The following is a 12,833-nucleotide window of genomic DNA, read 5'->3' as shown; positions in this document are numbered from 1 at the left end:
ATTAAACGTTGACGCAAAAAATGCTACATTGAGTTTGCCTGAGACTACGATGCATATCCCCCTAAAATAGTTTGCTGCAATGGGTACCCGTGTAAAGTGAAAGTCTTCAATAAGATATTTTATTAAATGTACACCATCCTAAGAATGAAAAGGCGAAGACGAGGTATTGAGGAATTTACAAAAAATCTTAGGTAGGTAGGTACCTAATTGCTTTATTTTTTTATAACTGCTCTACTACGGCTCTGGAACGGCCTTCCGGCCAAATTACGCAAACCGATCTCCAAAACCTTAAAAAGGCTTTGCGAAAGCATTTTAAGGACTTAGTTTTCTTATCGAATGGACAGAAAAATTCAACACATTTCATGGATAAAAATAAATTTATTAGGGATTATACATTGATTAAAATAATATTTACACATTGTACATAATTAACAATTTTACCCTAAAGTAACCCATCAATAACATCAGAAATATTTGTAAATTAGTTAATCATTTCTCAATGAACCTACCTACACACCTGCAACTTGTAAAATTATGGATTATTAGAACCTATCTTGTTACGTTTATTATCACAAGTGGCACGTCGATAATTCGAACTAACCAAACCAATCATACGAAAACAAAATATACAAAAACAGATGGTTTTCATTTAAACTAGTGACCTTCCCGGGAATGTAATTACTTACACTAGAATCTTTCTCTTGAATCACTCTACTGCTAAAAAAACCTGCATTAAAATCCGTTGCGTAAGTAGTTTAAAAGATTTAACTAGGCATACAAAAAGTGGGAGCGACTTTTTTTATTGAGGTAAAGTAAGAGAAGATTAATTTGCTGTTTAATTAAAACATTTTAATTTTAGTTTAATTAACTATAATAATATGTTACTATTTCTTTGCTTAGGTAGGTATAATGAAATTCTCACTTCCTCTTTTCCAGTGTTGGCACTAATCAATTAATTTTTTAATCAATTAATTAATTCTGATTAAAATAATCATGATTAAAAAGTAATTATAATCATGATTAATTTGTTAATCATTAATCAATAATCATTAATTTGATTAACTTGATTAACTTCTTAAATGTTCTATCGAAAACTATGTTAAAACATTGAATTCTAATATTAGATGTTTGGTTTCAGGCTACAATTCTATGACAGGTCATACCTAGATAAATATAAGGTAACCTAGACTGCCCCCCGCCCCCTTCCCTCGCTGAAACTTCCGGTGCAGTCTTCCGACCTCCCGTAGGAGGATATCAGTCCACTTCCCCTACCGTTCCAGCACCTACTTGCAACTCGCAAAACCTCCTAGTTTAGCAACCCCACCCTTCTATTGAATTGCCCACGCGTGGCCTTCCCCCTGAAACTTCTGGTACGAAGTCTCCTGCACCTCCCCAACACGCAAAACCTCCTAGCTTAGCAACCCCACCCTTCTATTGAATTGCCCACGCGTGGCCCTCCCCCGAAACTTCTGGTACGAAGTCTCCTGCACCTCCCCAACACGCAAAACCTCCCATCTTAGCAACCCCACCCATCTATTGAGTTGCCCACGCGTGGCCCTCCCCCCGAACTTCTGGTACGAACTCTCCTGCACCTCCCCAACACGCAAAAACTCCTAGCTTAGCAACCCCACCCTTCTATTGAATTGCCCACGCGTGGCCCTCCCCCCGAAACTTCTGGTACGAACTCTCCAGCAACTCCCCAACACGCAAAATCTCCTAACTTAGCAACCCCACCCTTCTATTGAATTGCCCACGCGTGGCCCTCCCCCCGAAACTTCTGGTACAAACTCTCCTGCACCTCCCCAACACGCAAAAACTCCTAACTTAGCAACCCCACCCTTCTATTGGAATGCCCACGCGTGGCCCTCCCCCCGAAACTTCTGGTACAAACTCTCCTGCACCTCCCCAACACGCAAAATCTCCTAACTTAGCAACCCCACCCTTCTATTGAATTGCCCACGCGTGGCCCTCCCCCCGAAACTTCTGGTACGAACTCTCCTGCACCTCCCCAACACGCAAAACCTCCTAGTTTAGCAACCCCACCTTTCTGTTGAATTGCCCACGCTTGCCCCTACCTTGGGGGGGGGGGGGGGGGGGGGACTTCTCCCCTATCGTCAGCCAGCCCGCTTAACTTCTTTCCTGACCCAATTTTGCTGGAGGATACCGGAAGAATAGAAGGAATTGTGAGAAACAAAACTAGTGCGATAAGTGTTTTGAGTAGTGAAAATTGACGGAGTTTTTTGGGAAAACGACAGTACAACTCCAGATCCCCCCTTTGCTAGACATTTTATAAGTCGCGGGTACCTTTTCATACACCCCCAACCCTTTTCTTATAAAAATAGTAGGTAGTTAATCAAATAATCAAATTAACGATTAATGATTATGATTAATTAATCTTAATCAAAATTTTTGATTAATGATTAATTAATCATAATCAAAAAAAATTGATTATGATTTTAATCATTAATTTTTAATCATTAATCAGATTAACTTTTTGCCAACACTGTAAATTCCTAATAACACACAGAATTATTATTGTTTGTTACTAAAATAATTGTTGTTGTTTGCTTGCAATTTGCATTTTTTTAACCGACTTAAAAAAAGGAGGAGGATTATATCCACAATTTTGTTTGAAGTGCTTTATGCTGCCAAGAACCGACGAAGACTAAAAATCATTAATTTATTATTACAATTATTTATTCTACTAATGAGGGTTTTCGCGATTGAAAAATCCGCCAGATGGCAATACGTAGACGCGAGGTCCAAATGCTGCACGATTGGTTATTTTTGACATGACATTGATAGATATGTCAAAATCCACCAATCACGCAGCAGTCAGACCCTATATCCACGTCCCGCCATCTGGCGGATTTTTCAATCGCGAACACCCTCATTGGTCAACAATAAAAAAACAGTCGATGCAAACATCACAAAGTAGTTACTACTAAGTACTCATCATACAACTACTTATACTACGTCTACAAGACATATTAACACATTATAAAGATATACATATTTTATTTCTATATATTTCTAAAAGATATTTAATAATAATAATAATCACAAGTCGTATAATCAACGATTTAAGTACGATAGGTAATGTAGAGTTCCGCATCTTCCTAGCTTATTAACTACTTATCTCTATAAAACCGCAAAATAGGTACTAAAAATGAAATGAATATTAGTACCTATCCTACCTAGAAATAAAGAAAGACAATCATTCATTCGTTGAACCTTGAGCACAGGCGTAAGTAGATAGGTTCCTACGCAATTTGTGTTGAGTCACTAAGCAGTAAATGAAAAATAAAATTCTTTAAAATACAATAATGTAATAACATAATAATATAGCCAATTAGTTTACATTTTAAGCATTTGGAATTAATTTAACATTGGTGTTCCTTGTGTCGGTTTAGATCTTGTAAGAGGTTTCAATAAATTTCATTCAATCTGAATGACATTGGATCGGTTATTCAAAACATTTCTCCGCACCGATGGAAACCGGACTTTATCCCACCCAAGCTCCAAAAAGTTCCCACACGCGTTTGAACAATACTAGGTACTCTACTTTCGCCCGTTTGTGAATACAAACGATGGTTGCTTAATTGAAGCAGCAAATCGAACGCACAGCATTGGATAGAGCTCTGTGATTGATTCGTGTGTCACTCTGTGCGTCCACGCGCACTGTGAGACCTCATAGTATTGTTTGTGAATACAGGCGTTTGAGATATATTTTAAAAGGTAGAGAAAAGTGAGGCGTTAGTTTTTGAATGCCACTCCTACTAATACGAGTATCATAAATATGAGACTTTGTAAGGATGGATATGTGTTAGGTACTCCAGAACTATTGAACAGATTTTGATGAAACATTACAGTTTTATTGTTTATAACATCAGAATAAAAGTGTTTCAAAGTGTTGCCAATTTTTTTAATGAGCTCTAATAGTACAATGTAACTTTATCGTAATTATTTTTAAACTAACTAAGGATTAATCGCGTACCACAATGTCTTTTATGTTTTGCAGTTAAAACTGTGTGCTTATTTTTCAATTTCAATTTATTTATTTATATGAACGAAGTAAAGAAATAATTAAATATGAAATTAAATTACTGAAAAATTAGGCAACACTTTGCAAAGTCCATTATTTTATAATTGTATACTTAAAATAATTACAGAGTTAAATACACACAAAGTTTTTGAACAAGCTTTTTAAAATATCTATCTATTATCTATTAGGACGTAAAAATGCTTGATGATCTAATAGATCAAAAAAAATCCTAAGTTCTTCATACTAATCTTTTAACATTTATGTGAAAGTTTGTGAGGATGGATAGATGGATGTTTGTTACTCTTTCACGCAAAAACTTTTTTGATAAACCTTTACAGTTTTTTTTTATAAATGATAATAATAACATATAAATAATATGTAACGATATCTCTTTGACAAACTACTAATAGCATGGTAGTAGTCTCGGATCTCAATCGAATTTTCAACTGACTATAATAGAGTCTCTGTTTCATTTCGGATTTTTTACATCTTTTTACAAACTTATCACATACAAATACAATTAATTTATTGTTAATATGAGCTGTACCTGCTTTACGAATATAAACTTTTTTTAAACGATAGTAGGTAAGTATCATAATAATATGTTGTTGACTCTTTTTGGAAGAACATCATGTGGCACGAGTTTCCACAAAACTATAGAGTTCGAACACTTGATTATAAATGCTTAGATATAAGTAATTAGCTCTGTTAATAAACTTAACATTCATTCAAATAGTCATAACGTACCTACTTTGGTTGATGCCACGTCAGAAGATTGAAAATAACTCAATTTATTGTAAATAAATCGAAAGGGGCAAAGACCCATCCATCAAATTGGGCTTTGCACATTGGCTTTTACAAATTGATGTAAAAATGAATGCTCAGCGCATCGAACAATAGGTACAATGATAATTAACGGAATTGATAAAAATGTAAGAAATATGCTAAGCTTTTAACTTTAACATTTTTTTTTACAACGAGGAAGCTCTTGGCCAGTATCTCATCTGATGGTAAGATTACCTTATGAAACCGCTTCTTGTTTATTATACATGTTTTTTGAAACAAAGGTAGGTACTAATTATAGTATGTACCTATATTTAAAAGAAATGGTCCAATAGCTCGTTTAGCATCCCAGTATCCTCATGGAATTGATTTGACGTAACGTTTTTCTATCCCTTAGTCAAAAATAGCATCGAAAGTAACGCAAATCCGCAAGTTTAAAAGTTAATACATAGTTAACAATATTTAAATACGCTGATGACGTTAACTTAACAATACTAAGTTACAACAAAACTGTATAAGAAGATGACAAGTTTCCAAGCAAGTTTCCTATAGGTAATTTTGTATTAAAAAAATGTATAAAAATAAACACTAGAAGGTACAATGTATACGTAACTACCCCTTACACGTAGGCGTAACTTAGTACTTACACAAACAACTCGTCTAACAATCTATTTACTTAAACTAAACACAGCCGAACCGGATGTCCCCTGTCATTATAACAAACGCTGAACATTAATTAACTCGCTCATACATGAGTAGGTACGCGACGCCACAGTATCGAACGGGACAATTAGCGCCCCCACCGCACGCCTCAGCCGCGCCCAGCAGACTGCGGCCCGACGCCCCCCACGCGCGGCCCGCCCGGCCAATCGCCGCGGCCCGCCGCCGCCATAGGGCGCGCGCCGACGGGGCGGGGCCCCCGAGGGCCGAGGCCGCGCCGGGGGCTCCGGCCGCCACTCTCGCCCCGAGAGCCACTAGAGGCTGAGCCGTCGAGTGGCGTCGAGTGGTCGGTCGGATGTCCGCGGAGGGCGGCGGCTACTCGCCGTGTCCGGCGGAGGCGCTGCCGGAGCTGAGCGCCGCGGAGCTGGCGATGAGCCTCTCGCCCAAGTCGGCCTTGCTGCAGCAGAACCTGTCGCAGCTGCAGCTGCAGCACTCCACGCCGTTCTCCGTCACCGACATCCTGTCGCCCATCGAGGAGTACCGCAAGCTGGAGCTCGCCAACAACCCGCCGTCGCCGTACAGGTGCGTGGATCGATCGAGGGGGGGGCCCTCCACCCGCTGATTTTTCGAGTGCCGAAGGTCCCGACGAGGGCACTCGAGGCGGGTCGGTAGTCGAAGGATATAGTTCGGTGACGTTTGTGCAGGTATGTCGTGGCCGCGGTCAAGTGACGGAGTGAATGTGTGACGCCACGAGGACTCTTGGAGCGCCGGGCTCTCGTGCGCCTCGACTATAAACAAATCCGGCTCGAATGCTAAATGCAATAATGGACTTATAGTGCGACCTTGCGGAACACTTGGCTGAAGACGCGACGCGAAATGATCGTTGAAGATAACATGTTTATGTATGTATATGTTTTAAACAACAAACAAATACTTAAACTAAGTGACCTTTTAAAATTTTAAACTTATTTAAATCAAAGTTTAAAAAGTTTCATTAATAATTAACTATTTAAAACACCAACAATTCCTTCTTCTATAAAAAACCTTCTATAAATTTCAATAATGATTTTATTCAGTAATGAAAATATTAAATTAAAATGTTAAATGTGGACATAAAATACAACCCTGCTAGACACCCCAGCTTACATAGGACAAACGGAATGAAGAATAGTGACTACCTACTTAACACAATAAATAATTTTAGTTGCGCATTTAATAATATTTCAAAATAAACTTTTAGAATATTTTTTTATTCCGGATTCAATTGAACTTTAAGGTTCACTTTATCAAAAGCTTTATAAAGATATAGAAGTTAATTTGTCAATAAATCAGTTTGATTTCATTGCTTTTTTTGAACTTATTTATGAATCCAAAATTCCGACTTCAAAAATTTTCTAATTATAAAACACATTAGGTATCTTGTGCTAATATGACTTTAGGCCTAAATCAAATGAAAGAAGCTGGCTACTATGATTGTGTTTATTAGTGAACAAAATTAAATGGTGAGCAACATTTTGTGTAATTTTCAAACAATTTGAAATGAGAGCAATACCTGCAGTTTGTAGTAAGTACCATCAAGTGCTATTCATTAATATTATCGTAATTTTGTCAAACATTAACGTATAGTTTGGAAAAAATATTCTTACAAGAATCAAAATTAATTATTTAAGTATTTGATAAAATTTCAATACTAGGTATATTATTTATTGACAAAATTGGTATTACAATTTTACAAAGTAATACTAAATAATTAAATATCCTTGAACATTTTATACTGCGCTATTTTACAATTTATTGAATGTATTTTTTTACAATTTATAAAACACGGTGACCTAAAATAAAACCCTGTCCGACACCTTCAACGCAACGGTATGTGACCATAACTAACCTAACCAAATAATCGGTTTTGAATTTGTGCTTTTAAAAAACTTAATTATTTTCACAATCCAAACTTTGAAAAATAACCTTTTTCTATCGAATTACTCAATCAGAAGCTTTGAAGATTTCAAATGGCCATGATTCAATTTGTAATTCATAATGCGTAATACCTTATCTACATAAATATAATATTAGCACTAAAATGAAATTAAAGAAGTATTAGAAAACTAGCTTTTGCCCGCGGCTTCAACCGCGTGAAATTTAGTGTCACAGATCGGCATAAATTATAGAGCCTCTATGAATCTGGGTTATAAACAATAATAATGTAAAGTTTTATCTAAATCTGGTCAGTAGTTTTTGCGTGAAAGAGTAACAAACATCCAGACATCCATACAAACTTTCGCATTTATAATATTAGTAGGAGTAGGAAGTAGGACTAGTAGGATATCTGTCGATCAAAAGTATCATTATTTTGTACAGAAAAAAAAATTAACAAGTTTGGTTATTCAGAGAATAAGCTTGTAGATGCGCGCGAGGCCCCAGGCCTTTGAAAACCGTTTATGTTTAGAAGATTAGATGAAAATGTTATTTCAGTTAAATCATTTGAATAATAGAAAGTAAAATGTCAATATTAAATGTGTGTTAAAATTACAAAACTAGAATTTACAAATCGTCAAATATTTATTCGAAAGTATTCAAACATTCTTTATAATAATTTCCGTTTGTATGAGTGTGTCTACAGCTCTACAAGAAAGCGACTAAATGAAGAAATATGTTTAGGAACAAAAATATAATAAAACAGTCAGATAAAATGTAATTTTAAAATCTAGAGTCTGCTAATTTAGGTAGGTATTTACATAATAAATAAATAAATAAGTATCTTTGGACATTTTACACTGCACCCCTAGTCCCAAACTAAACAAAGCTTGTTGTACTATGAATTTATTACTTATGATTTCTTAGTTATTATTACTTTATTGGAATTAACATGTTAATAAAATGGTCAAGTGTAACAGTCAACACGATAAAATAATAATTATTTTTAAAGATTGACGCCGATCATTCTAATAGCCGTAGTAGTAGCAGCCTCCTTTCTCCTAAATTATTAGCAATACCCAACAGGCTCTACATTGAAATGTAGCATATATAATACTTAATTACAGAGATTCAATTGAAAATTGAATCACTAATATGTAATACTATAACATAATGAAACCTAAAAAGTTAAAAACACAATGTAAGATGCAATACAAAATGATAGAACAAGACGATTGACGCAACTAGTCTCAAGTTTAGAAACCTTTATATGTCATGTATTTTACCAACCATAAGCATGGGCAGTAACCATTTACTTAGATAGAAATAAAACGTGAGCATAAAACTCTAGCGCAAACATTGACTCTGCACTCCACGCAAGTGTGTGTGTACTCATGTAAATACAGATCCTTATTTAACTTCGTACCTGGTTATGTGAACTCTACATAGCACGGTCATAATATGACGGTAGATAGATATTCGTCCAAAAGGTAGAGGTTATGCAAGAACGAGTCGAAGAGATGACGTTATTTTTTAGAATTACTACACTATTTGGTAGAACAAGCAAAATCTAATTTTTGTAATTTAAGGCACATGTTTAGCGCCAAGAATGAATTGTCATATTTTAAAAAACACAAATGGGAAATAAATAAAATGGTGAAAATTAAAACTAAAAAATTTGAAATAAAAAGATACAAATTCCTGTACAAAAGACATCAACGAAATCTTAATTTCAAGAAAATGCTTCGTTTTTCACAGAATTTTATTTTAAAGGCTTTTTCTTTACTGTTACTTATTCATTCAATTATTATTATTAATATGTTACCAGCAGTCACATCTCTTACTGATAGAGGAAGAAAAAATACTGATTATAAACTCATAAAAAATTGTGTTTATCACTTAGATAAGTGAACAAAACTATCCGACTGCGAGTACTTAAAATGACAATTTATTTTGAAAATAATGCGAAAAAGGTGTCACAATCGCGTTGCACTGGTTTTTTTTATTTTTTTAAATCTATACTATCTATACTAATATTATACGAGTAAATGCGAAAGTAACTCTATCTGTCTCACTTTCACGCCTAAACCATTGAACCGATTTTGATGAAATTTGGCATAGAGATAGTTTGAGTCCCGGGAAAGGACATAGGATAGTTTTTATTTTTATCCCGGTTTTTGAAACAGGGACGCACGCGATAATGTGTTCCTGTGACAGACTAAATTCCAAGCGGGCGAAGCCGCGAAGTGGAAAGCTAGTTTTGTTATATTTTAACTGTTTTGCCCGAAATATAATTCAAGTGAAAAGATGTCTACATTTTATAATATTGAAAATGACGATATAAAATGAGATTTGAAATTAAACTTCACTTGGAGTACTGTAATGCAATTACACCGAGAAGCAATTAATTGCAAAAACACGCGTTTGATCGAAAGACAACAGCCAAACGAAACCGAATTATCACCAATTAACCTAACCTAAAACAGTTGGCGGCAAATTTCCCGGCCTGTCAAAACTTAATTTGTCAACTCAACATCGTAATGGCGGCGCTAGGGGTGTCACTTTTGACAGATAAGTTTGCCACCAAGAAGGTTATGTGTAGTTTTTATTCTGTGGGGTTTAGGGTATGGAATTGCGCGTGATGTGGTTTGAGGATGACACAGAGGCGATGGAAGGAGATTAAATTGTGTAAATAGGGATTAGGCAGATAAGCCACCATTGTTTGGAGGTGACGAGCGGCGCCAGGCTGCGGGTGGCATGGGTGTGTGGGACAGACATTAACCGAAATTGTTTAATCATCGCTCCTGGGTTTGAATTAAAAGTCATTTGAAAGGATTTGCTGCGAAATAGGATTCGTGCGATAAAAACAGTTTATTCGTTGGGAGCTTTAACAAAAAGTCGTTTTGAGAGCATAATATTAAAAAAGATCGACAAACAAAATTAAAGTAGCTGCGGAAGACAATTGAAATTCCAATAAAGCATTATCTGTTGAAGATATTCTGCCGTGCTAGCAATATCAACAGTAACTCAATTTTTTGGCAAAACTATAAATAAGCTCTTTCAGATGAGCTGACAGGTTTTTTTAACAGCAAACAATTAAAGATACTGCTGACATCGCTAGCACGGCAGTATTGTTAACCGACTTTATTAAAATATTCATTTCCTTGTCCTGAAAACTTATTTTAATTAGGCTCTTAGTTAGTTTTTGAAATTCGCATTTATCTATTGGAGTATTATTTGCGGTTAATGCTAATAATTTTACACTGTTCCGTTTTCGGTCAAGAGTGTAAAGCCGTTCAACTCTCAAAACGGACCGCTGACCAAAACCACAATTATAGCAACAATTATGAAACGGGTAGCCATTTCATTGTTGTTATAATTTCATATCCGGCCTAAGGCTAATATTGGTAGTTTTTTTTTCAGCTAGTACGCACATTAATAAACGGCTACAGTTTACAGTTTATCTAGGCTTGTGAATTAGGTTGTGTTTTTGTAACCACTTTTTTACGGCACTGAAGCCAGATTGCAAATAACATTCTGATATCTGCACCTAAGTTATAGAGCGGAGTGGGTTTATGTCAGTCTTTTACTGTAGACCAAGAGTAAGAGTTTTGCTATCAAGTTGTAATTTTGTTGTTCCCTAATTAAAAAGTACCACGAATCGAATTATGGTCGATTCACACATATCCGTAAAGCCACAGTTCCATCAACAGTTCACTCAATTTCAGTACCAGTGCTTCAGTATTGCGTCAGTGATTCAATATACTTGTTACTTGACACAGTACACGAAGCTTCAGTGATACAACCGTGATATCAGAGGTGCTGTTACCGTACGATAAAATCTGTACAAGGTGTTTGACACAATATAGCGTACGTTTTGAACTTTCAAATGAATACGATGGCTTTACACAATTCCAGTACTGGTCCGTGAATGAACTGAGCAAATGCGTTGACGGAACTGTGGCTTCACGGATATGAAGAACAGACCAATAAGAAACTTGACGTGCATTTTATTAACCGGCTCTTTCCCCCCCCAGATCGAACTCATCCGGCAGCAGCATCAACTCGCCGCTGGGCCCGGCGGCGTCCTGCGGGATGGCTGCCAACCCGTACGCGGTGCCGCTGTACGGCGGAGCCCCGGTGCAGGGCTACGGCTGCGCGCCCGCCGACCTGCCGCACTACGGCGACATGCGTGGCGCCGGCTGGTACCCCGCCTCCAACGACCCCAGGTTTGCCAGTGAGTCGGCGGCTTTTATCGTTGAAACTTTTTTTAGATGTGAAATACTCTTACTAGGACTGTGCCCCACTTTTAGTCAAGTCATTAAACTTTCGCGAACCTAGGTGGTCCCCTATCAATACATAAAATTGTAACACTACAAACATTGTAACACTTTTGCTAGGACTAAGACGCTATGGCAACTACGCTTGCTACTATAATTTGTAGCTCATTTACCCCACTTTTAGTCAGGTTATATTATGTAAAACACTGCCTCTAATGACCCCAGGTTTGCCAGTGAGTCGGCGGCTTCTATCGTTGAAACTTTTTTAGATGTGAAACTACCATTGCTACGATAAACATGACTGCTACGACAAGTACAACTGCTACGGCAATTTGTAGCATTAGCTCATTTGCAAGGACTGTGCCCCACTTTTAGTCAAGTCATAGGTATATGCGTGCGTTTTCCCCAGTAAAACATTCCTCCAATATGACATTTGACATTTACCTACAAACATTGTAACACTTTTGCTAGGACTAAGACGCAACGGAACAAGCGCGATTATTACGACAATTTGTAGCTCATTTGCTAGGACTGTGCCCCACTTTTAGTAAGGTTATATATGTAAAACAATGCCTCCAACGACCCCAGGTTTGCCAGTCAGTCGGCGGCTTCTATCGTTGAACCTTTTTTAGATGGAAAACTACGCTTTGCTACTACTATTTGTAGCTCATTTGGTGGTACTGTGACTGTGGCACTGTGCCCCACATTTAGTCAAGTCATTTCAACGTGCGTGACCCTAAGTGTAACACTATTTAAACATAGTAAAGTAACACTTGGATAGGACTAAGACGCTACGGAAACTACGCTTGCTACGACAAACACGACTGCTACGCCGATTCGTAGAATTAGATCATTGCTAGGACTGTGCTCCACTTTTAGAAAGAAAGAAAGAAAGAAAGAAAAATATTTTTAGTCAAATCATTTAAGCGTACGTGACCCTAAGTAGAATTCTGCCTCCAACGACCCGTATGCCAGTGCTTAAGCGGCTTATTAGACGTGAAAGGCGAAATCATTACAAAAACACTCACTACATATTAAAAGCAATGTTTAAATTGCTACGACAATGACTGCTGCGGCATGACGTAGCACTTAGTCACTCATTGCTACAAGATCTATCCACTGCACTGCCCAATTTTCAGTCATGCCATCTT

At 36.9% G+C, this 12,833-nt stretch overlaps 1 protein-coding gene across 1 annotated transcript in view; it reads left to right on the top strand.

The window, feature by feature from the left end:
* Nucleotides 1-5,843: 5,843 nt before the first annotated feature.
* The window catches only part of LOC135080833 (thyroid transcription factor 1-like), a 47,715-nt gene continuing 40,725 nt past the window's right edge, over nt 5,844-12,833 (top strand). Inside the window, exons 1-2 of the mRNA XM_063975558.1 lie at nt 5,844-6,070; nt 11,440-11,639. Of these exons, the coding sequence (XP_063831628.1) occupies nt 5,844-6,070; nt 11,440-11,639 (427 nt within the window). The remainder of the gene's footprint in view (nt 6,071-11,439; nt 11,640-12,833) is intronic.

Source organism: Ostrinia nubilalis, chromosome 18 (genome assembly GCF_963855985.1).
Source record: "Ostrinia nubilalis chromosome 18, ilOstNubi1.1, whole genome shotgun sequence".
Lineage (NCBI taxonomy): Eukaryota > Metazoa > Arthropoda > Insecta > Lepidoptera > Crambidae > Ostrinia > Ostrinia nubilalis.
Note: the sequence above shows the minus strand (reverse complement) of the source record. Positions and strands in the feature narration are given on the sequence as shown.